General features: G+C 59.5%; 2 protein-coding genes across 11 annotated transcripts; one reads left to right on the top strand and one right to left on the bottom strand.

The window, feature by feature from the left end:
• Positions 1 to 1459: 1459 nt before the first annotated feature.
• On the top strand, positions 1460 to 23187 carry SMTN (smoothelin). Of its 10 annotated transcripts, none has more exons than XM_088176017.1 (22): positions 1463 to 1610; positions 6568 to 6728; positions 6972 to 7062; positions 7154 to 7232; positions 7329 to 7615; positions 9095 to 9197; positions 9404 to 9633; positions 9760 to 9823; positions 11001 to 11099; positions 11608 to 11937; positions 12891 to 12994; positions 15050 to 15166; positions 16161 to 16319; positions 16411 to 16486; positions 16725 to 16889; positions 17435 to 17497; positions 17653 to 17716; positions 18049 to 18219; positions 18318 to 18438; positions 18510 to 18661; positions 19953 to 20126; positions 22307 to 23187. In XM_088176017.1, the coding sequence occupies exons 1-21, from the start codon at positions 1560 to 1562 to the stop codon at positions 20095 to 20097; spliced, it is 2832 nt and encodes a 943-aa protein (XP_088032143.1). In that variant the 5' UTR covers positions 1463 to 1559; the 3' UTR covers positions 20098 to 20126; positions 22307 to 23187. The 10 variants fall into 10 exon arrangements, with proteins under 10 accessions (XP_088032142.1, XP_088032143.1, XP_088032148.1 ...); XM_088176014.1 differs by having other exon boundaries at positions 1532 to 1640; XM_088176016.1 differs by lacking the exon at positions 19953 to 20126 and having other exon boundaries at positions 1460 to 1610.
• A 631-nt stretch (positions 23188 to 23818) lies between these two features.
• On the bottom strand, positions 23819 to 25569 carry SELENOM (selenoprotein M). The gene is made up of 5 exons (XM_014894819.2): positions 25355 to 25569; positions 25237 to 25272; positions 25123 to 25157; positions 24622 to 24700; positions 23819 to 24532 (listed from the first exon to the last, which is right to left on the bottom strand). Exons 1-5 carry the CDS (start codon positions 25499 to 25501, stop codon positions 24320 to 24322), a joined length of 510 nt encoding a protein of 169 aa, XP_014750305.1. The 5' UTR covers positions 25502 to 25569; the 3' UTR covers positions 23819 to 24319.
• Positions 25570 to 27123: the final 1554 nt, after the last annotated feature.

The raw sequence follows: 27123 nt of genomic DNA, 5'->3' as shown, positions 1-27123 counted from the left end.
TGAAGATGATGTTACTGCTGAGACTGACTGTTTTGTTAGAGGGCACAGTGCTTGGAGAGGTTGGCTTTAGCGTGGTTGCTTGGGCAGGGGCTGTCATGCTCCGGTGGAGCCCAATGCTGCTCAGGCCTGGAGACTGGAGAGCTGCTGAGGAACCTAGGGGAGCAGAAGGCTCTGGGATGCCTGTGCAGCTGGAGACCCACCCTGCCAAGCAGGCCTGAAGTGAGACATTTGAACCAACACTCTCAGTATGAAAACTGCTGCACCTTCTAGGCACCTCTACCACACCCCATCTTTCTAGCCTACAATGATGGGTCCCTCCCTATGTCAGATGATGCTGTGGTCCTGCTCGATCTCATCCATCTTCCCAGATTGCTGGGAACTCCCAAAAGAACGGTGAACTTAATCTCCGTGACCTCCTCTGGAGAAGCCCCTTGGTCTCTGGGTTGCTGGTCAAGGCAGGGAGAAGCACCTCTCCCCCTCACCTAGGAGCTGGAAGCAGATGGTAGCTGTCTGCCTTGCAGAGCCCACAGCACCTCTGGGTTATATTGGTCCTTAGTCCTCTCCAGGGAATACTTCTGGCCTTTGCCAAGAAACAAGATTGAGCCCCAAGTTTGTCCTCTGCAGAGCAGGGCTTCACTTCAACTGCAGGTAAGGAGCTTGGGGTCTCCAGGGAAACCTCTCGACAGCGAGACACCAGAGCTTGGCTATCCTGGCACTGCCTTCTGGGACCTGGGACAGGATGTAAGGACAAGGACACCACAAGCAGCTGCTGAGTTGGAGCAAGCAGTAGGACCATGTGGGGGCGACAAGGGAACCCTCCCAGGGTTTTGGGGGTGCCCGGGGCATTAATCCTGCGGCGGTGTCAGGGAGCAGCTCAAACAGCTCCCCAGCGCATGTAGGGCACCCCATGGTGTGATCTCCCGAGCCTGGTGGGGAGGGCCTCTGGGCAGGAGGTGCTGGTGGCTCTCTAATCCGCATCCCGCAAGCCGGGGGGTGTAGCAGCTCCTGCGGGTGGGGAGTCCCCGCGCCCGGGGAACAATCGGGACACTGGGTTCGGGAACACTCTACGGGCAGCGATACACCCTGGGGTGCCACCCCAAGCGGGCCAGGCTCGAGTTCTGCTACACCGGCACCGGCCTGGGCACCGGGACGGGAGTGAGTCTGGAGCGGAGCGGCGCGGCACGGCGCGGCACGGCGCGGCACGGCACGGTACGGCACGGCACGGCACGGCACGGCACGACGACTCGTCTCGGTGCCGGTGCACGGTGCCGAGACAGGGCTGGGCACCGGGATATGGGACCCGCAGGTCCAGCGCGGTCGGGCCGGCGGCGGCGGGGCGGGGCGGGGCGATGGGAAGCGGCGTGGCGGCTGAAAGCGGTGGGGCTGCGGCGCTGCTGGGAGCACGAACGGGAGCGGAGCGGAGTCGAAGCAAGGGGGGCGGGGCGGAGAGGGGAGGGAGCGCAGTCGAGCCCAGCGCGGGGCCGCGCCGCCCCGGCCGCACTTTGTTGTCTCGGCCGCCACCGAGTCCCGGCCGCAGCAGCGTGGGCCAGGCGGTCAGGATGTCCCAGGAGAGCCTCCTCGGGATGGACGAGGGAGCGCTGCGGAAGCTAGTGAGTCCTGCGGCTGCTACGGGGCTCGGGGTACGGTGCGCGCCCGCGGCAGTTCCGGGGGCAGATCGTGCCTGGAGGTGCCTCGGCTCCTTGAACCCCCCGGGCTGGGGGCTGCTGTCCCAGGCGTGGGCAGAACGGGACCGGGCGGGCCTCGGGGTCTGTCGCTCGGCCGGGGGTTCCGGAGCCATGTCTCCGGAATGGAGGGAGCGGATATAGCGCTGGAGACCCAGTGCTGGTCCCAGGCGGCAGCATCTGGAGGGACCAGCGCTGGCCCAGGTCGGGCTCTGGGCGGGGGTGAGCTCCAGCACGAGTTCCCGCTCTACTCCGGTGATTCCGAAGGCTCTGGCCCCGCTGCTCTGGCTGCGCTTGGCCCTTTGCTCGCAATCGCGCCCGGCCGTACCTCCTGTCCCGGCTCCATCTTCTCGGCCGGGGGATCCCGGGGAATCAATCGTTCCCCGATGCCGGTGCAATTCCCGGGTTCCCGCGCTGCCAGGGGCTGGCGCGGTGCCAGGCGCGCTTCCCGGGCTCTGCCCGCATGGCTTTGCATCCCATCCCTTCCTGTGCGGCGGCTTCTGGAGCACCAGCCGGAGCGCTGCCCCAGGAGCGAGGGCCGCAGTCGTGCGCTGCCGCAGCCAGTGGGCTTTGGAGGACGAGGGCCTCCGTGTCCCGAAGACGGGACTCAGGATACTCAGCCGGGGCTGGTGTCCCGGGAAGCCCCTATAAGTGCCCAGCTTTGGGCAACCCCAGGGACCCCCGGCCCGGGGCTAGGGCTATGCTGGCTGCCTCGGGGATTGAGCCGGGGTGGCCCAGGTCAGCGATGGGGAATGATCACAGCAGGAAGCTGAGTCAGCTGGGAAGGCAGGTCTGCTCTAACAGGAGAGTCGGGATGCCGAAGGGAAGTGAGGTCTCTGCTGTGGGTCGACACGGGGGTTGCCCCCGGCTGAGCCTCCTGTCCTGCCACCCTCAGCCTGAGTGATAACACGCAGACCTGCCCGTGGTTCGAGCTGAGAAGCCCACTTGTTTCTCGTGGGGTGATGTCGGGGCCAACGGACCACCCATCCAGAGGTTTGGGGATGGGTGGTCAGGATGTCTCCCCATCCTGCCAGTGCTCCAGCTCTATCATGTCGCAGCCGAGGTCTCTGATCTGAGATGGAGCCCCAGGAGCGGTGGTGGGTTCCTGGTGTCCAGCCAGCCCAGGGAGGTGGATCTCATTCTGCAGCAAGCTCTGTTTCTATAGATGCTCTTCCTTTGATATGCTGAGGCTTTGCCTCCCCAGAGCACTGTGCTTGTGACCCACATCTCCATGTGCTGTGTGGCACAGGCTGAGAAAAGCCTCATCTGAGCTGACGTGAGACAAGGAAGGAATTATTTTTCTTCTGGTTAGGTTTTTGGCTCCACTCAGCTGGGAGAGGATTAGTCCATATAAGGGAAAACTGCTTCTCCCATCACTTCCTCCCTTCTTCCCTGCTCTCCCCAGCCCTCCACTCTGCCTTGCTTCTCCTTTTCCCCAAGTGACATCTAGGCAGCAGCATCTGATATCCCCAGGGAAACTAGAAGGAGGCTAGGGCACTTGAGGAGATCTCTGCAGCCCCCTCACTCCTGTGCTGGCTGGGCTGGAAGCTGCCGGAAGCCTCTGCCCTGCAACTCCTGCCATAGGCATCCATATGATTCCCTCCCAGCACTGTTATCCTAGTCCCAGGAAGGCCAGCTGTGATGAACCAATGGTGCAGCATAAAGGTGACCAAGGGCTTGGAGAAGCCAGAGGAGGGAGCTGTGGGGGATGAGGTGGGTGCTACTGCAGGGTGGCTCTTAGGTGGATGTCCAGAAGCAAGAGATTGAGCTCTCATGGCTGTACTGAGCTCCAGACTGAGGTTTGCTGGCCTTGGGCCGAGGAATGCTTCCTCTCCCAGCCCCTCCAACTCTTAGTCTGGTTAATTAAGGAGGATGTAAATACCTTTGGAGACAGCGGCAGGGCAGGCTTGAGTTAGGAAAGTCGCTGCCATGAGATTCCCTTCTTCTTATACCCAGTAGCCTTTGGCAAATCTTTGATGGCCCTAAGAAGCACTGCATCCCTGCCATGTCCCCGTCATCCATTCCTGCTTTCCTCTGCTTGGGGGGCAGCCATGCTCCCCATGGCTCTTTCCAAAGGTGACGGTAAAGCTTTGGGCTGTAGGAGGTGCTCGATATGCCAGGCTCTTTCATATCCCAAAGTGGTTTCCCCGTGGCCAGGTTCCAGCCTCCAAAGAGCAGGATGGATGCATGCATGCCGGGCTAATTGCAGCCATCCTGGAGGAGCTCCCCACTGTATGGGGCTCTTAGACTGCTGCATTGGGCACCAGTGGGGAAAGCAGCCTATGGGTGCTGCACCAGTGCCCTTTCACAAAGGCACTCTGTGTGCTGAGGAGGGTGTTTGCTTGGAACCATTAATTTGTTGGCAGCTGGACAGGGCCCATGGGGCCCCGGCATGTGCCGATGCCTGAGCCTGGCTGTGCTGGCAGGGTTGGGCCCCTTGGTCCCTTTGCAGCTGTTGTGGTTTCCATCATGCTTTCCCCTGCCACTGGCTATGGAGCTTCCAAAGCTACTCATTTGCCTCATCCCAGCTCCCTGCTGACGTGGGCTTGGAATAAAGCATTTTCTCTTGCCCTGCCATTTGTCCTGTGGTGGAGAAGTCTTCCAGGACCTGGGTGCAGGTCAGGTCCCAGCTGGAGCCTCCTGGGTGGGGCAGTCGCCGGACCTGGCGGGTGGGTGCCACACAGCACACACTGGTGCCTGTTTACTGCACCAGGGTCTGCAGGGCTGATGTCCCATTGTGTCCCCCTTTTCTGGCACTCAGGACTTCTGCAGCTGCTGTGCACACGCCCCTTCTCCTCCCTCCTCCCACCTTTCCCTCTGCCCTGACCCAGCTCCTCGGGCCAAGCCCAGCTTGCCCCTCACTGCCAGCAGCTTATTTAGGGAAGGGCCAAGGCCTTGGCCACCCAATATGCAGTTGAGGACTATTTTCCTGTCCTCAAAGATTTTGGATGGCTCCAGGGAGGGCTGTCCTTACTGCAAAGCCTGCCTCCAGCCCCTCATTTTGAACTGAACCAAATTCCAGTGCTTCCCCACCCATCGATGCTGCCCTGTTTGCAGGGAGCCAGGCTTCCTGGCTGGCCAGAGTGGCTGCCATTGCTGCTGGACCATGCCTTTGTCCTGGCAGTAGCTGTCCCCACTGTAGTGGCATCCTTGGGATGCCGGCAGCCATCCGGGGCAGATGAAAAATGAGAGGCCCATGAGGATGGAGGGGCTAGTTTTCTCTCCAACACTCCCCACTGCTCTGGCAGTGCCGTGGCTCCTGCTCTTCCCGGCCACTTTCCTGGCTTTGTGGTGGCAGACGTGCATGCTCTGGATAAAAGCTCAGAGTGAGCTGCAGGCCTCAGCTCTAGCTGAGGGATGGAAGGGATGGTACTGCCTGCTGGCATGGTGAGGGCTGCTGGGGTTGGAGGGAAAGAGCACCCCAGCTCCAGGCAGCTCCCTCAGAGGCTGTGTGTATTTTTAGAGTTGGGCTGCCCTATGGGTTGGTAGTCCCAGCCACTGGGATCTTCCCAGTTGCAGAAGGATAATGCTCCCAGTTGGGCTTTGCGGCTGGCAAGGGTTGGAGTACCACAGTTTTGGCTGCCGCTGGGATGACACATTGCATCTCTGTGCCTGCTCTGTGCTTGCTAGATTCATTAAGATGGAAATACCCTCCCATGTCGCCAAGCTCTGACCAGAGAGGGCAAAGGGCAATAGCTTCACAAGGTCTCTGCAGAGAAGTCTGTGTACAGGTGGTGGTGTGGGACCCTCAGTGTGGCTCGATTCAGGTCCAGTCAAGGGACTGACCCTGGATCCCTGCTGCAGCGGAACCCAGAGAGCCTGGATGGGTGGCCTGTCAGTGACCCATGGGACAGGAAGGAAAGGGACTGATACTCTTTTCCTGTGGCACAGCCATGGCTTCTCCCAGTGTGATGGGGCTTGATGATGACAGCAGCTGCTGTTGGTCATGGGGTCTATTTTTAATGAGTTCCATGGGAAATCACCTCCTGGGTTCCCAGTGTCAGGGCAGTCTTGACGTCCTACAACAGGACAGTGTGAGGATAGCAGGGCCATGACTGCCATGGCTGGCCTTTCACTGCAGATCTGGCTGCCTTCAGGAGGTGTGTTCATGGCCCTCTGGAAAAACTGGAGCTCTTAGTGGGGCTGGGCTGTGACCTGCTCTGGAAGAGTGGGGGGGAGCAGCTCTGGGTGCCCGTGCCAGGTGCTGGCCTTGGATGGGCTGAGGAGCACCTGGAACACCTATGAGATATTCATGGGGGGGCATTTGTGGGGGAGTTCTGGCTGTGCTTCCCACACATAAAGGGTTGGACTTGGATTTAGGACAGATCCCACTCATGGATTTGGTTCCAAGAGCTGCCTGCCATCTGCTAGCAGTGGATGAGGGTGGGGAGGGCTGCAGGGTGGACAAGATGGTGGGATGCTGGGGCCCTTTAAACCAGAACCTCCTGGGGAGCATGCGATAGAAAGAGAATGGGCTCTCTTGTCCCTTTGCTGCTGGAGGGGCTGGCGTGGGTAGGAAAACTCATTCCAGAGCTGGTGGCACTGGGAGGGGCAGAGCTGCAGGGCATCAACCTTGCTGGCAGCAGGATCACTGCTAGGTGTTCATTTTGCATGCTCATCTCTTTGACCTTTACATCCCAGAGGTCTCGGTGCCACCATGGCAGTCCCTCCTCACCATGGTTGGTCCCAGCATCCTGCTCTGGGGGGGTTGTGCCCACTTCCCGCAGCGCCAGGCAGCGTGGACTGGGCATGTGAGTGCCACACAAAGACAGTGCCTTTGTCCAGAGTGTGGGAAGCTCATGACAGTGTGGCAGAGGGCAGCACCAGGGCTGAGATGGGGGCTTAGTGGCCAGAGCCAGTGCTGAGCCCTGCCCTATGCACCCAGCTGGAGGCCACACTGGACCTGGCTGAGCGGCGCCGCATCCGCTCGGCTATCCGGGAGCTGCAGCGGCAGGAGTTGGAGCGGGACGAGGAGACGTTGGCATCCAAGCGCTTCCGCCCAGAACGCAGCAGCCGTCGACAGGACGACAAGGAGAACTGGCCACAGTAAGTCCTGTTGGGAGCTGAGGCCATTCCCTGCCTCTGCCCTGGGAGATGGGGTCTGTGGTACCTGGCCCCACTGTGGCTGGGACAGATTTGAGTGAACATGAGAGTGGGAACAGTGTGGCACAGAGCAGCTTGGCTCATGGTGGGGCCTGTTGCCTGGACCTGCCAGCTGCCCCACAAGGGGACTTTGCTTGCAAGCGCCCATGACAGCTCCCAGCAGGCCACTGCTCTCACCCTGCTCAGGTCCCAGCGCCTGGAAGAGCAGCAGGCAGCCCTGACTGCCTTGTCTGAGCAGCTCGAAGCCATCACCAGTGTGGAGGAACTGACAAAACTGGTGAGCGACCATGTGCCAGGGCAGATGGTTTGCTGGGATGGAACTTGTGCTGGGGCTGACTGCTTCTTTCCTGGGTCCTTCCCTCTTGCAGCTGCGGGCAGCGGGTGAGTATGAGGAGCGCAAGCTGATCCGAGCTGCCATCCGTAAGCTGCGGGCTGAGGAGATTGAAGGTGAGGCACTATTCCCATGTTCCGGTGGGGGGAATGCCCTGGAAAGTCTGGGATGTAGGCAGCTCCTTCCTGAACACCATCTTTGATCTCATCCAGCTGCGACCCTGGCTGGAAATGTGCAGAGCAGCCAGAGGGATGGCAGCAAGAGTCCCCCCACTGTGCCTGGGGAAACGAAAATTGTCCAGAGGGACAATGCTGAAACACCGGCCCTTACTGGGAGTGAAGAGAGCTGTGGTGAGGGCAGCACCAAGCTTCCAGGCACAGACAAGAGCGGGGAGAGCAGCCAGCAGGATGTTGCAGAGCCAGCACTGGCTGGGCCAGAGGAGAGTGGATACAGGGAGGCTGTGGAGCAGACCCCTGCCCAGGAGCCCAAAGGCTCAACGGTGAGTGTGTAGAGCACTGCAGGGCGTGGGACTGTTCAAGATTTCACCCTTTCCTGGAGTTCCTGTCTGGAGCACAGAGCCCTGGGCAAGCTGTGCTTGCCTGCCCAAAGGGACTGGGGCAGGTGGGGCTGGGGTCTTTGGGGACAGGGGAAGCATGGCTGGGCTGTGACAGCATGGCCCCAGCAGCGGTGAGCTGGGACTGGGGCTTCAGGCCAGGGTGCTCCTTGGGCTTCTCCCAAGGATGCAATCTGGTGGGGATCTGGGAGCCTCTTGGTGCATGTGGTGCACTCATCTCTGCTGCAGTTCTTGGGGATGGGGCTCTTTGGAGGCAACAGCCATTCATCTCCCCTGAAGCAGTTCCCTTGCATGGGTAGAAACCTTGATTCCCCGTCCCCCTTCTCGTGATGGCTGTTCCTGCCAGCCATTGAGGGGCCAGGGCTCATTCTGGAGTGAAACCAGTGGCTTTCTGGATGGGGGAGGGATAAGCTGGTGAACAGAGCTGGAAGGAATGAGAACAGGCCAGGTTTTTGGTGCAGCAAGGATGAGCGTGCAGAGACTGTGGTGGTAGGAGATCTGTGCACCCAGCCCTGTGGGGTTGCCCTTTGAGGGTGAGGGTGGGAAGAAGAGAAGCAATGGGTGTACCTGCAGCCAGGTGAGAAGGCGTGGGTTCCCCCACCTGCCTCTGTCCAGCCCTGTTTCTTCCTCCACTTGCCCCAGGGCCATAGCAGGAGACTGCCAAAGGGATGTGGCCTTGTGCCACCTTTCAGCACTGTCTGCTTCCCCATCCAGATGTGCTGGCATGCTGCCCCCAAGCCCTGGCTTGGGCTGGGACATCACTGAGCATCTGAGAGAGATGTCTCGCTCGATATGGCTGATTACTACAAACCCAAGGCTGTTTCCATCCTTGAGTTTGGGGCCTGGTTCTCCTGTGCCCCCTCAGGGTATGCGCCCTCTTTGTCTCCCCCTGCCATAGAGTCATGGTGCTGCTAGAGGCACTGGCACAGCCAGGACTGGCATCTTGTTTCCTAGCTGACACCAAAGCACCCTAACCCTGTTCAGACTTATGTCAGAGACACGTCTTTCATCTGTGTGTGGTCCTGTTTCCAGAATATTTCATCATTTGCCAAGCAGAGCTGCAGGTGCTATGGACAGGGACAGGGTAATGTAAAACTGGGTGTTCCCTGCATCACAGAGCCCTGGAGTGCCTGGGCTGGGGGCATAGGGCATAGGTTTGAGGTCCCCCTTCACTAGACACTGTCTCTCTCCCTGCCCACAGGATGCAGCAGGATGTGGGGACACTTGTCCCCCGTGAGCCTCTTGCTGTGACCCCTCTGCAGGGACTGGCTTGTCAGTTCCAGGCAGCATGCAGGCAGGGACCTGGATAGGATGGGAAGAGACCACAGCCTATGCATCCCTGGCTGAAATGGGCCATCATGGCCCAGTCAGAGACTAGACCCGGGCTGGTTCTGCTCTCTCCAGGCCCACAAGCAAGAGGATGTGGTGGAGCAGGAGCATGTCCGAGCTAGGAGGCCCGAGCTGTGCAGCCAGCAAGCGGGAGACCCCCAGAAACCCAGTGCTCAGGGTGAGTTTCCACAAATGTCCATGGCAAAATCCTGTCTAGGTGCGTGCCTGGGGCCAGAGCTGTGCCTGGCCAGCTGCAGCACGATTGAGTGCATACCATCTCACAATGGTGGGCAGGGCAGCCGGGTGCCTGGGAGGAATTGCAGGAGTAGGAATGCATTGCAGGAAGCTGCAGGCTTCCCTAGCAGAGCCTCTTCTCACCCTCAGCCGTGGTTTCAGGGACCCTTGTGCTCCTGGAGCTGCAGCCAACCCCAGAGCCCAATCCAGAGCCTGAGGATGGTGGTGAGGACCTGCAGCAGGGCCAGCCCCAGGGGCAGCCCCAGGCAGCCTGGAAGGAAGGAAACCTGGGTAGTTCTGCCAGCACCCCAGAGCCCAGTGTGGCACAAAGCCCCAGAGGGGAGCAACTCATCCCAGGCCAGCCCAGTGCTGGCAGCCAGGTACAAAACTGGTGGCAGCTGCTGCTGCCCTCCTTGCCCAGGGCTAGCAGTCTGTGGGTGAAGGCAACTTAATGGGGGGACTGCATGTAACACCCAGCTGAGTGCTCTTCCCCTCTACTCCCATAGCTTCATATTGGAGTGCACTGCCAGGTGCTGGGGCCAGGTGGGAGACATGAGAGGCCATCAGTGGGTAAGTGTAGCCCTGAGGGGGGTGACATGAGAGCTGTGTCCCCCTGACAGCTGGGCAGTGCTGCCCCAGAGCCCTCTCAGCTCCCCTGTCCTGCAGCATGTACAGCCCAGGCAGCCCTGGGGACATGACTCCAGCCCACGTGTGCTGGGCCAGGAATGTGAGTGCAGGACACGGCCAGGCCAAAGGCCACCCCTAGCTGGGGGCTGACTGCTGCCTAGCCAAGTGGTGGCAATGCCCACACCAGCCAGGGAACTGGGTGCCAGGCAGGCTGTTTACTGGGGCTCCCACTCTGGCCGGGTTACTGCAGGGCCATGAAAGGGAATCGGTGCCAGTAGCAAACCCTGGCCTTTTGCATTCTTTGTCCCAATAAGGCTGGGAGCTGTGCTTGACTGGCTCTGACCACCCCCACCCTGGGCCCAGCACCCTGCAGGGCCTCCTCACAACCCTGAGGGATTCCAGTGGCCAGCAGTTGCCCTCTTCCTACTGCTGGGAAAACCATCCCTATGGCTGTCCCAGGAGGAAATGCGGAAAAACCAAAACACAGCTCTCTGCTCAGGTCAGGGTCAGGGGTGCTGCCCTGGCAGGTGGAGGTTGCTGTCCCTCTGAGGAGCCCATGGAGTCTGCTGGCTCCTGGGAAGATGCTGGAGGTGGTGGGTTGCAGTGTGGCACAGCCCTGGGGTAGAGGAACGTGTGGAGGATCTGACACCCGCCTTGCGTCACAGGGGGCTTAAACCTGGGTTCTGAGGAGAAGCTGAGCCCCCTTCCTCCATGGACATCAATGACTCCAGCCCCAGGGCAGAGCCCTGCCCGTACCCTTGAAGGCTGAGCCACCTGGTCCCCTCAGTGTCTCTCCAGAGGCAATGGTGTTCCAGAGCCTGGTGAGGACAGGGGTGATCCCAACCTTTCAACACAGATCCAGGGACCCCCAGTGCACTACTGGGCACAGAGCCTATCCTCCTCTGTAGTGGTTTTGCATTGCAGGACAGAGTCCGTGCCTGGGGTGCAGGGCAGCCTACAAGTGCTGATGGATTTTGGCACTAAGCTCTGGGGAGTGTGGAGTGATGGGGAGGGAGACCGCAGGGTGCTGTGCTGGGGTGGAAGGATGCCAGCAGCACCTATGCCATGCTCACCTCTGCTCCCTTTGTGTTATTCCTTCCTTGGCCTGTCTCTTCCCAAGCATCAGTGCCCACTCAGGAGGTAATGGGGACCCCGGCTCGCCTGAATACTCACCGGTGGGAGCTGGCGCCCTCCTCCCTTTGCCTTGCTGGCCCCACGGGTAAGATCCTAGTAGGGGGCTGCCTCCATCCTCTGCTTCTCGGTGGCGGGATGTCCCTGGTGGAGCCTGGGCAGGTGTGAAGCTTTGCAGTGCCAGGATGCCGCAGGATGCTGCTGGCTGCCCACCTGCTCATTTGCTTCCTGCCCAGAAGCCCTCCCTCCCTCCCAGCCATGTGCACAATGATCCGGCAGCAGTGGGGGGAGGGAGCAGAGGTTTTGAGGGGCTGCAGCCACCCTGGAAAATGCTGGGTGTATGATGGGATCTCTGGGGGGCAGCAGTACATCCCGTGAGCACTTTGGGGTTGCATGCACGGTCAGGCACTGCGGGGGCATTGCGCATCGTGTGGGCAACCTAGGGGGTCTGCATGCACATTGTAGCATCCCGGGGCGTGGGCAGCATGCATCGCAGGGGGCACCCCAGGGTGGGAGGCACCGCAGGGCGCTCCATGCAGGGTGCGGGGACACGCGCAGGCGGCCGCAGTCCGGTGACCCCGCGCCCATCCCCGCAGCGCCGCGCCCCGTCGGACCCCCACCTTCCTCTGCCACCGGCTCGGTGCGGGAGCGCGCGCAGCGGTTCGGGCCGGCGGGGGCGGGCGGCGCGGGGGGGCGGGCCGGGGCCGGGGCTGGGGCCGCCCAATGGCAGAGGGAGCCCCGCACGGCCCCGCCGGCGCCCGCTCAAAACGCGCGGGGCAGCGGCGGCGCAGAGCAGCGCCCGGCCCCGCGCCCCGCCGGATCCCGCCTCGACGCCATGAAGACTTTCTTCACCATCGAGATCAAGGATGGGCGCGTGCAGCCTCTGGCGCCCCGCATCACGGCCGCCCCCGGCAGCCAGCGGGCAGGTGGGCACTGATGGGTACGGGTGCGCAGGACAGGTCCAGTGGGGAGATGGCATCTGTCATGAGGCTTGACGCTGTAGGGGCTATGGGCATGGGTGTCATGCAGGGAGGTGGGACTGGAACAGGTGGGGATCTCTCAGGAAGGTGGGCACTGCGGGAGGGAATGGACCCGGGGGATCCACCGGGCTGTAAGCACTAAAGGACTGTGCTCCTAATATCACACTGTGCACAGCTGGGCAGTGGGCAGTTGGGCACTGACAGATGGTGGGCACAAATGGGCAGCTGGAGGTGGGCAGGCTGAGCCAGGCCAGGTGGGTGCTGATAAGCAGCAGTGGCATTTAAGTGCTGGCAGCCCAGACGTTGAGCACAGATGCTGCCAGAAGAACAAAGTGTGCCTGGTAGCCCTCATCCTTTGGCCTGCACCCTCAGTCTGCTTGGGGCATCTCAGTTCAGGGAGACCGTCTGTCCCCAGCCCTAGTGTCTTACCATGTTTATGTTTGGGGTCATTCCCCAATCCCTGCCCTACCCCTGCAGCCCTGCCCCATCCTCTCGCCACTGACCTGCTGGTTCAGGGGAGCCCACACCATCATGCTCTGTCCCATCTCACCGCTGCACCATGCCTGTTCCAGCCCTGCCCCAACTCTGCTTTTCTGCAGATGTGGCTGGCTCAGGATACTCCTGTGGCCATCCCTCTCACCAGGGGGTCTTGGCTCCAGCTGAAATACTGCATAAAGTGCCGTTTCTTGGGGAGGATGATAAGCCAGGGCAGTGAGGGGTCTCAACTTTCCCATCTCTTGCTTGCCCCCAGAGCCCTTTCCCTGTGCTAGAGTTCAGGGCTCACTGCCAGGGCAGGATGTGTGGAGCAGGCAGATAGCCCAGCCAGAGCCACTCCCCAGCTGTGGGGCTGAGCCTGTGGGCTGGGTCAGACCCCACATGCCTCTTGCTCCCCCTTGCAGAGGTGACTCTGGGTCTGCGGAGCACCCCCATCCGTATCACCACCATCCCCAGCAGTGTCAGCAGCATCTGCAACATCAGCAGTGTCAGCAGCGATGTCACCAAGGTGAGTGCCCAGGGGGTCTATGGGGCCGTGCCCCACCTGGCCATTGCCTGGCAGTTTCAGGGCTTCGCGGGGGGGCACCAGGGACCGAAGAGTTAGTATAGGCAGCATGGTCCAGAGGCTCTGTCTTGTTTTGGTTGTTGCTTTTGTTTTGGTAGGGTTTTTTTCATCAAGAGACCCTGGCCTTTGTGTGGTGTGTGGTTGCACAGCCCCACATGAGCCTCCTGCACTCTGGACTGTGCCACCATGTACTCAGACACTTGGGGAGGTGGGCGGAGGGGGACAAGGAATCTTTTGTGGGTCTCCCTTTGTCTTAAACACCTTTAAGGGTGGCAGCAGCTCAGGGAAAAACCCAACCACCCCTCTGTTTTTCCTCATGGGGATGAACCTTGGCCATGTGTCTGGGGAGCCTGCCTTGGAGGGGGGCTACTCCCCAAAGGTCTCTAAAGCACCCTGGAGCTGTGGGATGGGGGTCTTGCCTGTTCCTGCTATGCCATCGTGAGTGGAGAGTGACCAAAGCCCCAGCCCACCCGGGAGGGATTCTTGGGTGCAACTGGAGAAACAAAACGGAAAAAATCAACCCCTCTGCAGTGTCTTGTGGGGAGGGCAGGCTGTGGCCACCCTGGGTCTGGGTGCACACAGGAGACAGCCTTTGAAGTGCTTTAATCTGCTCGTGCCCATCTAGGGTAATGCGAGGCGCCCGTGTGCCGCCTTGGCAGGAGCCAGGATGTCAAACATGGCTCTGTCTCACTCATGGCCCTGCACATGCCTGGCTGCCTCTGCAGGAACAGCACTGTGGGTGGCCTGTGTCACTGCCAGTGGCTGTGGTATCACCCGTGGCCTGGGGCATACTGATGGCTGTGGTACCACTGGCTTCACCCCATCCTCAGCCCAGCCCTTGCCAGCATGAGGCAGGCAGTGCCCATAGGTGCTGCCCACACCTGCCAGCAGGCCCTGCCTGTGGGCAGCTGGCTGCAGTGGGGTGACTTCCCTGTGCTAGTGTACTTGGGCAGGCTTGGCCCGAGCACTTGTCAGCTCTCATTAAGGTATTAGTGGGTCTGTCCAGTGAGGTGGGGAACAGGAGACCTGTTGGCTGCCTGGCAGGGGACACAGCCTCCAGGTATGCTCCTGGTGAGCAGGGAGGAGGAAGAGGATGAGGCAATGGTGCTGGCAGTCCTGCCACATAGAGCTTGGTTGGAGAATCAGCAGGCTGCAGGGACCTGGGGGCAGTAGCCACGGTAGCATGTCTTCTTGTTGGTGGGGTGCTGCCTGTGCAGGGACCTGCTCCCCCTGGGGCAGGCATTGGACAGCACGGGGCTTTGAAGACCTAAAATCCATGCTGTGACCAGGGCCCTTGCACCAGTGCCAGCCTGGGGCTGGAGATGTGCTGTGGGTGATGTTGGCCCAGAGTGGGAAGGCACTTGGGCAAAAGAACACAGCAGTGGTTGACCTTTTCACTCACCCAGCACTGCAGTGGTCAGGGCTGGTCCATACCACTTTGTCCCACAGCCCCCAGGCTGGTATCTCGCCCTGGCAGCCTCCAGGGCAGGGGGGGGCCACTTGCAGGGCTCCCCTTGCTGAGCCACCTGGTCCCGCAGCCGGATGTGCTGCCAAGTGTGGTGCCTGGCTCAGCACCCCTGCACGGGACCCCCAGCTGCTGGGACCAGAATAGCCCACAGGCAGGGAGCAGGCCAGCCTCCAGCCGGGGGGGGTGCCTGGGCCCCTATAAAGGGCAGTGAACAGCTGAGCAGGCCTCGCCGCAGCGCCTGCACTGCCACCATGCCGGGGCTCAGCTTGGAAGGGCTGGCGCAAGCTGGGGCGGCTGAGCTGGCAGAACTGCGGCAGGAGCTGGTGGCGTTCCGGGGGGCAGCAGAGGGGCAACTGGAGTGGGCTCTGCAGCGAGTGCAGACGCTGGCGCAGGCACTGCAGACATTGGAGCAGGAGCACTTGGAGTTGCGGGCAGAGCTGGGGCGTCTGGGCCGCCGCCTTGATCTGCTGGCACCAGGGCTGCAGACGCCCCCCGGGGAGGACATCAGCACCCTCTTTCTGGAAGCACAGGACCCTTGCGCCCACTTTGAGGGCACTGAGGAGCCCAGTGGCCCTGTGGCCCATCCACCCACTTTCTCCAGTACACGCCAGCAATCGGCCCTGCATCTCTCCCGAAGCAACAGCAGCGTGAGTGTGGGCAGCCCTGCCCCATGACAGGGGGAAGGGAGGGGGGGGTCACCAGCCCCCAGGGCTCTTGGGGGTGTCTATAGCCCTGGCACAAGGCGTGACTGGCAGTGGTGCACGACGACACAGCACCATGGAGATCTGCCACTCCTTGGGCTCGGTGTGGTGGGGCTGTGCACCCACCCGTTTCGCATTCCCAGTGTGCCAGGTGGGAGGCTGCAGGCAGCTGTCTTGCCCCCACCACAGCACCAGGCACAGGTGGTGGCATGGGTGCATGTGGCCAGCATCAACTCCTGCTGATGACTTTGCCATGCATCAGTTACCGGGCCACAGGATGCAGGGTGGGGTGTGTGCGTGGCTGCTCTGATCCCTCTCTGTCATTCCTGGTGCCTCTGTGCCCTATTCCGGGCCTGGCCCACTGCCTGCTATGAATTGCTGGGGGGTTGTGCTGAAAGGGATCTGGCATCCTGGCTGTGCTTGGGCAGGGGCCGAACTGGCCTAGATCCTGGAAGGGATGCGGGGCGAAGCTCTTGATCTCCTCCACAAGCTCTTCTCTACACTAAGTCCCTTAATTCCATGGAAATCCCTGTGCTGCTAATGGCATGCACTGGCCTTGACAGCACCTTGCCTACTGCTGGGTAACAGCTGCTGCCCAGCCCAAAGCCCTGGGCAGCCCCTGCCGGCTGGAAGACCCAGCCACCTCCTACCATAGAGCAGGGAGGATTTGGAAATATTATGGCAGCCAGACTGGAAGGAAGAGAGGAACTGCTGGGCCCTCCTGGGGCATGGGGTGCTGCAGATTGCCATGTTCCCCTGCCTGCCTTGAGTGCTGCAGATGCTTGTGGCATCCCACCAGCTGAGAGCACTTAGGTCCCAGGGTCCTCACTGCCTGTAGCACTGGGCTGGTGTCGGGGTGATGAGGGCCTGGACCCTGAGAAGAGGTGGTGGGGGGTGGCCAAGCTGGCAGGGGCTCAGCTGCATGGTAATGTCCTTGCAGATGGAGCCGGAGGTGGTGGAGCAGCACCAGGCACCAAGGCGAGAACCAGAGCTGACAAACGGCATGGAGAAGGTGCAAGTGAGGGAGGTGGAGAAAAGGAGCAAGCTAAATGTCGAGGAGCTGAGCAAGATTGAGGATGAGGATGTTCTGGATAAGATGGTAACTCTTTCTCCAGTTCAGGCTCCTGCGAGAAGGTAAAGGGACCTCAAGCTGATGGCAGAAGACTAATGATGACTTCCCCCTCCTGCAGCTGGATCGGACAACAGACTTTGAGGAGCGACGGCTGATTAGAAATGCCATGCGGGAGCTGCGCCAGCGCAAACGAGGTACTCCTGGAGTCAGAGCAGTGGTGGTGGCAATATAGGGTGCTGAAGTGGGGCTGTCCACCCACGGGGAAGCAGTAGAGTGTGTGCTGGATCCTCTACTGGCTTTGCAAGGCCAAGGACATCAGCCTTCCCATGAACCAGTTGTGGGCCAGCAGCAGCTGCAAGACCCCTAGTGTGGCAGGAACCATGCCCACCACCCCACCTCCCCGCTGATGCCATCTCCCACTTGTGTTTGCAGACCAGCGGGAGAAGGAGCGAGACCAGCGGCTGCAGGAGGCTAGGAGCCAATCTGTGGCAGGAAGGGCTGGCCACGCCACAGAGACCACCACCAGGCAGAGCACTCAGTCAGCCGATGGCTCGGCATGCAGCACCATCACCAAGACTGAGCGTCTTGTCCAGTCTAGTATGGGCTGGGCTGGGGGAGTGTGCCAGCCCTTTGAGGGCCTTGCAGAATCCTTCCCAGTGCTCTGCCACCACAGCTCCTTTGCCATTCACTGCCTGTCCTGAGTCTGGCTTGACTGTGCTGGGAGCAGGACAGTGTTTCAGAGCTGAGTCTTTGGCTTGCCCAGAGCCTGCCTGGGGATAATTAAGGGTTCTGCTCTGGTGACTTCCCTCTGAATCCCAAACCCTGTCAGGATGGCAGGGCCTCATCTCACCTTTGGCCTGTGTCTTGTCTTCTATACCCCTGCTCTCCCAATCCCTGGGTGGCTCAAACTGAGTGGCTGCAGGGGCTGAGGGATGCCCCAGCTCCCTGCTGCTTCGCACTTGCCTCTTGTTCTCTGCCTGAGGAGCACATGCCCTCTGTCCTCCCTCTACCTGCCTCCCTCTGCCTACCACCTGGGATTTCTCCCTGTTGCACTGCATGAGTGCAAAGATGCTTGGCAGCATCAAGTGTCTGTGGGTGCTGCTCTTCACAGCCCAGCAGTTCCTGTTCCTTTGTCCCTGCAGGTGATGGCACCAAGACTTCCCATACTACAACCATGGAGTCGAGTTATGTGAAGAGATCAGACAGTAAGTTTTTCCTGCCCTTTCCCCACAGCATTCTCAGGGTGTAACCCTGGGACATTGCTGCTGCTGCTGAGGCAACACTGCCCTGGTGCAGGCAGAGTCCTGCCTGCCTGGCACAGCTCCTGCCCAGGGCCTCTGCCCTTCCTCTCTCTCTGCAGATGGCAACAGCACTTTCGTTCAAACAAAATCATCCTACAGCTCCTCATCCAAAAAGACAGGCAGGTGAGCAGAGGTGCCTGTGGGAACAGCCCCACATGGTCCCTTGTCACTCATCTGCTTGCACAAACCCTATGCCCAGCTTGCAGTGTCCCCACTGAAAATGTGACCCCAAAGCTTCCAGGTCCTTGAGGTACATTCACTATGTTCAGAGGTTCTCATGGGTCCATCTATGAGCATGGAGATAGGTCTGCCAACTAAGGACCTTAAGCCACCTCTCTTCTGTCCCAGGGACATGGAGGTCTCCAGAGTTCCAGGGCTGGCCATGGGCTGAGACCACTGCTTGCCCTCCCCTGGGCTGCCCACAGCCCCTTTAGCATTGCCTATCTCTCTCCCAGCATTTTTGACCGTGAGGATGAGAGTGCTTCTCGGCAGAGCAGCCTGGCCGCACTGGAGCGGCGTCAGGCAGAGAAGAAGAAGGAACTGATGAAAGTGCAGAGCCTGCCCAAGACATCAGCCTCACAGGCACGCAAGGCCATGATGGAGAAGCTGCAGAAAGAGGGTGGGAGGTGAGACTGGGCCTGGGGCAGGCTGACCAGGGCAGTGAGTGCTGCACAAATAACAATATCCTGCAGCTATGGATAACACCCCGTGTCTCCTGCCACAGTTCAAACCCTGCAGCATCACAGACCACTGTGCAGCGCTCTTCCAGCTTTGGCGTGCCAAATGCCAACAGTATCAAACAGATGTTGCTGGACTGGTGCAGAGCCAAGACCCGAGGCTATGAGGTGGGTGCCACCTCCTCTTCCTGTCCCAAGGCCAGTCATTCTGTCCCTTGCTAACTCTGTTGCTCCCTCAGCATGTGGACATCCAGAACTTCTCATCCAGTTGGAGTGATGGCATGGCCTTCTGTGCCTTGGTCCACAATTTCTTCCCTGATGCATTTGACTACAGTAAGCTGACACCCCAGAACCGCCGCCAAAACTTCGAGGTGGCCTTCTCTTCTGCAGAGTACGTACCTCTCTTGCCATCATATGGACTTGGGGTGGCTCTCCTGTTCACTGCTGGGGTGAGGGGGGACACGTGGAGGTGATGGTGCTGGAGGTGGGTGCCTGTAGGTGTCACTCCTCCCATGCAATGCAACAAGGTTAGGCACTGTGGAGGCAAGCAGCAGCTCTGTGGGCAGAGTCACAAGAGATCAGTGCAGCCCAGTCTGGTGCAGCAAGGGTGGGTATTGGGGTCCGGGTTCCTGGGTGTGGAGCAGAGCATCCAAAGGCAGAGCAGCAGCCCCATAAGCCCACCTGGCTTCAGGCAGTACATTCCATCCTGGGCTACCAGGTGTGGGACTGCAGCCAGTGGGGGGAGAAGGGTTTGGCTATGCCAGGTGCCTCCTTTCACAGTTGTAGGGGCTCAAACACCATTGCAGCTTCTCCAGTCTCTTCCCTTCCCCTTCTGCTTCTGGTTTTCCTGGGTGCTGAGAGATGGGAGTGCGCCCAGCTGGAGGGCTGGCAGCCAGCCCTTCTCTCTTTCCTTCTGTCTCTCTCCCACCCACTTACTCCTCTCCTCCAGCACCCTGCCGGGGGGCAGGGCTGGGGGTCCCATCCTGCTGATGTCCAAGGTGGCGGGGTGAGATGGGGACTCCTGCAAGCTACCAGGGTGCCGTGGTGCTGTTTGGTGGAGCGAGAAGGGGCTGCGGGCCTGGCTCTTGGCGCTCCTGTTAATGAATTTTTTGCCTTAATTGGGAAACTGGTGCGCGGACTTGAGAGAGCCATCGATCTCTCCGGCCTGGAAGCCAGGTGGCCTCTCGTCCTTCCTCCTCCTCCAGCTCTTGTGAGCGTCCTCTCCCGAGCTTCCTGCACCAGGGCTGTGCTCCGCGGTTCCAAGTGGAGTTGGGCAGGAGGGCGGGGCTTGTCCCCCCCCATCCTCCCAGCGGTCTATATAGGAGCTATATAGAGCGCCGCTCCACTCTGGAACCCGCTCCCCGAGCACCTGGCGTGCCAGAACACCTCACTCGTCCTCCTTCTCCTCCTTTTCCATCTGTCTTTCCCTCTGGACTACACGCCTCTCCACGCCATTCACCTGCCCCTCTCCCCCTTGCTTGTGCCCCCCAATATCACTGAATGGCCTTGGCATGGGGTGCCCGGAGCCCTCCTGCCCCTGCACTGTGCATCCCCAGAGCATGCCAGAGCGGAGCAGCTGCCAGTGGGATGGGAACTGCACTGATCTGTGTCTCTTGTTTTCTCTTCCTTCCCTCCCTGACTGGGCTGCGGTCACTGGCTTGCCCCTCTCTCCCTGCACCCAGGAAGCACGCGGACTGTCCACAGTTGCTGGACGTGGAGGACATGGTCCGGATGCGCGAGCCAGATTGGAAGTGTGTGTACACATACATTCAGGAATTCTATCGCTGCCTGGTCCAGAAGGGGCTGGTAAAAACCAAAAAGTCGTAGCCTATTGTCAGCCCCCCCCAGGACCGATGGTGAGAATCTTCCCCTCCAAGTACCTGCCCATGCCCCCACCACCACCAGGGCTCGGCAGGGAACTGACTGCCTTGGCTGAGGACGAGGCTGGGGGCTGCTCGTGGGTGAGGGGCGAGTCCTGGCAGTGCCAGACAGGGCCCAGCAGGAGATGGGCAGAGACAGCTGTTTGGGCTCTGGCCTTCTGGAATAGTGCCTGTGGGGGTTTGGGCAGGGGAGACTGTGTCACCCTGGAGTGCTGTTTGCTCTCTGCCTGCGGGGAGGGCAGTAGTTAGAGGCCTGCCCCCATGGCTGAGCCTGATCCAGGGATCAGCTGCTGCAATGCCACTCACGGTATTGTGAGTGGTGCTGCCTGAGTATGGGTGGCCTCGCAGGATGCTGCAGCATCACTGCTTCCACTTGCTGCCTCATTCTCCTGCCTCAGGGTGCATGTCCATCTCTGAGATGCTGCCTGCTCATATATGGGCAGAAGCAGGAGCCTGGAAAATGTGACTCAAGCCTCAGGTCCTGCCTCATCCTGCACTGTTTGTGCCTGTCTCAGGGCATCCTGGCTGGCGCTAGAGCTGCGGCTCCCCTGGCTCTGCACAGTGCTGGCACACCAGAGCCCAAACAATGGCTTTATAAGGGTAGAGCCACTCTCTGTGTGCTGCCATTGCTCCACCATCACCCCCTGAGCCAGGCTGGCAGTGGCAAGGGCTTTCCCAAGGCCCCGAGCATCGCCCCCTTCATCCCCATGGTGGTGAAGGGGATCAAATCATGAGGTGGGGCTGGTGCCAGCCAGCCTGTGGGCTTGGAGCCCACTGCGCAGGCAGCAGAGACATAATGGGATGGCGGAGGCCCTGGGACCCAGGGTGGGGGGCTCTCCTGGTCCCTGGTGCTCCCCAGGGGCTGCCACTGGCTGGGATCACACCTTGGAGTGGCGCTGTTCTAGAGGGGAGAGGGGAGGTACAGGGCTTCAGGGTTGAGAGTGCTGTCATGGTGGGTGGCAAGCATAGCTTTCAAACCCTCCTTGTGCACCCAGAGCCTTGGGACAGAACCTTGAGTGGCCCAGGCCAAAGCAGCTGAACTGGCCATGACGGCAACAGGTACTGCCAGTTGCTGTCAGCACTGGCCCCAGTGCCAATATAGCCCTTGTTCCAGCAGCAGCCTGAAGGGGGGCAGGGCCAGAAGGATTGGCAGCAGTAACAGGGTTGCTTCTGTGCCACACACCCCTTCTCTCCCAGTAGAAAGGAGAGGGCAAGAGGTGGCCAGATCCCCTCCATTCCCTTCCTGGTTGTCATCATGACTCCTAATTTTGTTGTCAGTCCCTTCCAGCACCCAGGGAGCTCTGATTGGGGAAGAGATATGGCCCAGGGAACTGGATGGGTAGCAAGGCAGAGTGGGCTACCCTACCAAAAGGGCAGCGGCAGAGGCTCAAGGCTACTGTGGGGATGGGAACACAACCACAGCTGATCTGCCAAGGCCCCACAAGACTGGTAGCTGCTGGAGTTTGGTCCTGCATGGACCCCTGCACTGTGGTAAGACAGGGAGAGGAGGAGATAGGCCAGGTTGAGTGAGCTGAAGCAGGGTAGTACCCACTCCAGCAGTAGGGTGTGCTGGGCCTAGGGCAGGCAGCCCCTGGGCTCCGGTCTGGTGCAAGGGAGGGAGCCCGGCTGGCAGGGCTTGCAGGAAGGCAGAAGAGCAGGGCCAGGGCTTGAGGCAGGAGTAAGGGATGGCATGTAACCAAGACCGACCCCCTGCTTTCCCTGAACCACTTGGTAGCATTTGAGGCAGGGGCACAGCAGACACCCGCAGCCAGGATGAGCTCTTCCTAGAGGCCATCAGCATCAGCTAGCAGAGCAAGAGGAGGAGGGTGGGCATGGCTTTAGCAGAGGATGACTGCCAGCACCAAGAAGTGGGACAGAAAGCACTGGGGAAGCAAGTGGTACAGACAGCTGTGCAACCCCTACCCTGGGGCAGGCACCTCCCATAGCAGACAGCAGGTGCTCTTCCCAGTGTCAAGAACAGATGGACTGTGGGTACCAGTACCAGACTGTGGGTGGGGGGGGTGTGTGGAAGCAGCTGAGCAAGTCTGAGGGCAGCAGTGCCCACACCAGCAGGCCCTGGCCAGTGTGGGGTGCCCAGGCCAGCCCCCACATGGGGTAGCCTAATTGAGGCCATGCTGAAGGCTTCATTTCTGCAGGACGCTGGTGGACTGCGTGCCGCTGGTGGAGGTCGAAGACATGATGATCATGGGGAAGAAGCCTGACGCCAAGTGCGTCTTCACCTACGTGCAGTCCCTCTATAACCACCTCCGTCGCCATGAGTTGCGCATGCGGCAGAAAGAGTGCTAGAGCCTGCCCTGCCTGCCTCCACTGCTGCTCTCACCCCAGAGCTGCCTGTGGGCAGGAGAGCTGCTTGCCTGGGAGGGTCTGGGGGGCCATGGGTCTGGCACTGGGGAAGGAGAACTCTTCCACCAGGGTACCCCCACACCTCTGCCTTGGCAGAGCTGCTTCTGCCTTGGCCAGCTGTAGGCTGACCCTGTGGGCAGAGCCAGGTGGGTGTTGCTGGAGGTGCTCCCACCTTGGCTTGCCCCCCATGCTCCAGCCTTTTAAGTTATTTGTTCTCCAGGAATTATTTGTCCTGCAGGCACCATCCCGATGTCTCTGGGGTGGCCTGGGCACAGCTATGCAGTTCAGCCAGGGTCATAGTACATCCAGCAGGCAGCATCTGTCAGTGGTTCCCTTGGCCCTCTGCAAGGCAGCCTCTCTGCCCACTGCAGGCCCTACTTGGTGTCACCTCCCTGGGGACAGCTCCACAACCGTGCCAACACCCTGCTTCCCACTTCCACGTGCACCTGGGGCACTTCCACACTGGGAGCACCTATGGGCTGGGGAGGAGGCAGTGGCAAGGGGTCCCAGGGGAGTGCAAGGCAAATAAAGCAAGCTGGGACAACTACCCCCACTCTTCTCTCCAGCTCAGGGCACCCACGTGCTCAGCGCTGCTCGCCCCTCTGTCACATTTCTACACCCGCGGTGACATGTGTACCAACACTAGCCAGACAATAAAGGTTTATCTAGGGAAGTGTCTCTGGCTCAGGTCCTTCTGCCAGTGGCATACTGCACACCACAGTGCTTGGGGAACACTAGCAGTCCAGCTGCTGCTGGCCCCTCTACCTGCAACTGAACTGCTCACCCAGCCTGATGAGACACTGGGACATGTACTGCTCCTTGCCTCACTGATGATGTCCACAGCTGAGCCACTCTGACCAGGGTTCACTTCCCCCCATTGCCCCCAAGCCTGGCACAGGGAAAAGATCCCACATGGCCAGCAAGGCTGTGGTCAAGTGCAGCTGTGCCCCACTTCCTTCCCTAGCTAAGGGCCAGATGTCACCACTGGGCAAGTACAGTCATGGGGCTTTGGTTCAACACTGCAGGACTCGCTCATGGGCTCATGCCCATCCCCCTCCACTCTGTGAGAGCAGCTCATCCCATGCCATAGTGCCTACCACCTCACCCTTCTGTCATGATGGGGAGGGGTGGCACAGGAACAGCACAGTTGGTCCGTAGGCTGGTTTGTAGCTCACCAGCAGTGACTGACTGTGCCATCCTCTCCTGCCTCTGTGAGAAGCTCTGGGGCACCCAGCTGTCCTTGGAACAGAGCAGTGTGGGACGCACACCACTGAGCTCTCTCTGAAAAGATTACACAATGTAGATGACTGCAAATAAGAGCTTTACTAGGAGCTGGATATAACATAACCCTGCTGGGGGATAAAGCCCCTTCTTGGGGCAGCTCTCCCACTACTGGGACTCAGCACATCTACCCTTAGCACCTGGCGCTTTCTGCTGAGGGTTTCATTCTGTCCCATGCAGGCAGGATACTGCTGCCTAGTGCTCGGAGCAGCTAAATCTCTGGGCACAGCAAGGGACTGCAAGGAATGCTGTTCCTCTCAGCTGGCCACGGATAATGGGCTCCAAGGACAGGTGGGCATCAACCAGCACACAGGACCCTTGGAATGCCCACAAGTGCCCAGGAAGCTCCTGCTTGAGGCTGGATCTGCCTAGGGTATCCTTGGGCAGAGGCTACACAGTGCCAAGCAAGAGTGGAGGGGAAAAACCTTTGCCACCCTGTGACACCATCCCCAGCTGCCATAACATCCTCATTCCCTACACTGGGGACTGGCTGCAGGACCCTATCCCAAGTGTGACATTCCTTGCTAGAGGTCTGGGTGTTCTTCCTTGTCACGTTTGGGTGGGGTCTTGCCATCAGCGGTGGGTGCCTGGGGGTGCAGCAGTATTGGCAGAGGCTTGGCAGGGGCAAACTGGAACTCCTCTGGCACAGGGGCATCAGGTGTCTCCTTGCGGTAGAAGCCCAAATCCTGCACCAGCTGGTTGATCTCTTCCCGGGTCATGTCGCTCAGGGGAATTCTCTGCACCCAGAGAGGGGCTGTAGCCTGGCACCTGTGGGGCACTGACCACCCCAGGCCCTGTGGCAGCAGGTGCCACACTGCCCACTCACCTCTAGCTCTTTATACCGGTGGCTGAGGAGCACAAGCTCAGGGTCGGCACCAGGCAGGTGTTTCATCTCCAGGTTATGGCTGGGCAATGTGTCAAGGAGTGGGCAGCACTGGTCAGGCCCATGCAACCCTTATCCCATTCCATCCTTCATCACATCCCCTTCTATCCTCTGTCATATTCCATTCCTGTCTAAACTGTACCATCCTCTATCCCAGCCCATCTTCTCATATCCTCCTATTCCCTTCCATCCCATCTGTTCCGTCCTCCATCCCATCCTGTTTCCCACGTAATACCATCCAATTCTCCATCACATGCCCCAACCACCCGTCCTCCACTCCTCACCAAACCCTGTCCTTCATACCTCACAAAACCCCATCCCATCCCATCCCATCCCATCCCATCCCATCCCATCCCATCCCATCCCATCCCATCCCATCCCATCCCATCCCATCCCATCCCATCCCATCCGGACCCCAGCGCTGCAGCCGCCGCCGGTGGGTACTAGAGCGGGATGTCCTGGGTGACGAACGCCTTCACCTGCGGAGAGTGGCCGGCCGGGCCCGGCTCAGCGTTGGGAAGCCCCAGCTCCCCGCCCCAGCCCGGCCCCGGTACGTACCTCCCTGAGGCGGTTCAGCCGTCACCCGCCGCAAGTCTGCGAGAGTGGACACCCCGTCAGGCACCCGGTGGGCATTAGGTGACCCCCGGCGTGCCCCGCGACCCTCGCCTGCGCTCACCTCCACCTTGCCGCGGGCTAGGTCCCGCAGCACGGCCTCGCTGAGCCGCGGGTGCTCCCAGCCGCCGCCCGCCGCTGGCACCGCCGTAAGCAGAAGCCACAGCCACAGCCACGGCCCTGGACACGGCCACGACGACAACGCCCGCATCGCCCCCGCCGCTGCCACGTCCGGCACGACTCGGGCACGCGCACGGCAACGCGCATGCGCACCGAGTCACTCGCACGAACACGTGCGTGCGCATGCGCTTAGGCACGGACGCGCGCAATCACGTCCACGGACGTGCTCGCCGTGTGAGTGGCGCGTAAGTTCCGCGGGCGCGAACCGTGCGCCAACCGGCACTACACAGACCAACAGCACCACCAAGAGCACCATCACACACCGTGCACCAATCGGCACCACACAGACCAACAGCACCACCAACAGCACCATCATACACACACCGTGCACCAACCGGCACCACACACCAACAGCACCACCAACAGCACCATCACACACACCGTGCACCAACCGGCACCACACACACCAACAGCACCACCTGTGGAGGGAGCAGAGACCATTTCTGAAGCAGAGACCATCTCTGAATCCCTAGAGAAGGCCTCATGGAAAACAATACCTTAAGATAAGAAATTGTTTGCTTATAGTGACTAATACTGTGATAAATGTGATTCGTGCTAATTAAGTTGTAACTATATTAACAAAATTGTATTTAAATCAATAGAAGACAATTGTTACAGAGTGAGGAGGGAGATGGGTGAGACAGGGCAAAGGACATCTTCCAGATGTTGGGAGTCGAAGAAGGAGGTTGGAAGAAAGTCAAACAAAAATAGTAGAAGGACGTAGGTCTGACAAACAGCATCTAGAAAGTTTTGACCTTGAAATGGGCCAAAATGGGATGATTCCAAGCATGGGACTCAATTAAAGTCTTGTTATGGAAAACATCTGCTCAGTCACACAGGGCGCCTGCGCTACCTGCAGGTCACACCTCAGTCACTGATGAAGACGATGAGCCTTCATCGGAAATAAGACCCTCAAAAGGATGAGAGACCCCCTAACCCATTAGTAGAGCATGCGCCATGCAATATAGTTACGTAGTTTTTAGAAATAAAAACTAGGAGGAACTTTCTAGAAACTTCTGTAGCCTACAGTATATAAGTGGGATTGTTAGCCTGGATGCTTTGATACGTGAGGAATGGCGAGCCACTCCCCGTATCCCCGGTCGGAGGGGGGCCCCTCCCCGGTCGGTTTTGCTTATGCTTTATACGAACCTCAATTATACTGAATTACTTACTGCCAAATTTTGTATATTCTTAAATATATGCACTTTGATTGTTTCATCTCCAATACTTTGATTGTATTCATTTTGTTACTATTAAAAACTTACTATTAAATTTAATCTTGTTGCTTGATAAATTGGAAAAAATAGAACATCATTCATAACAATACCAAGAAGCATCTTGCTCCCCCTGTAGACCCCTGTGTTATCTTTCTGTGATTTTAGTGGTCCATTTTCCTCTTAGATAATTGGTCCCTTTTTCTCCTAAAGTTCTTTGTAGATTGTTTAGTTATAGAATTCCCTTTGTAATTGGTGCAAAATACAAAACCCTTAAACCCTATAAAAAGACCCCTTTGAACCCCCACGCATTGGATTTGCTGGACTGGACCCCCTTCGTAGAAGAAATAAATACTCTATGGGATTATCTCGTCCGTACTTCTTGATCTCTTCCTCTGCTGTCTTGAAAGGTGCCTTGCGAGCTTGATTTCTATCTGGG

Source organism: Sturnus vulgaris, chromosome 19 (genome assembly GCF_052056855.1).
Source record: "Sturnus vulgaris isolate bStuVul1 chromosome 19, bStuVul1.hap1, whole genome shotgun sequence".
In the NCBI taxonomy this organism is placed as follows: domain Eukaryota; kingdom Metazoa; phylum Chordata; class Aves; order Passeriformes; family Sturnidae; genus Sturnus; species Sturnus vulgaris.
Note: the sequence above shows the minus strand (reverse complement) of the source record. Positions and strands in the feature narration are given on the sequence as shown.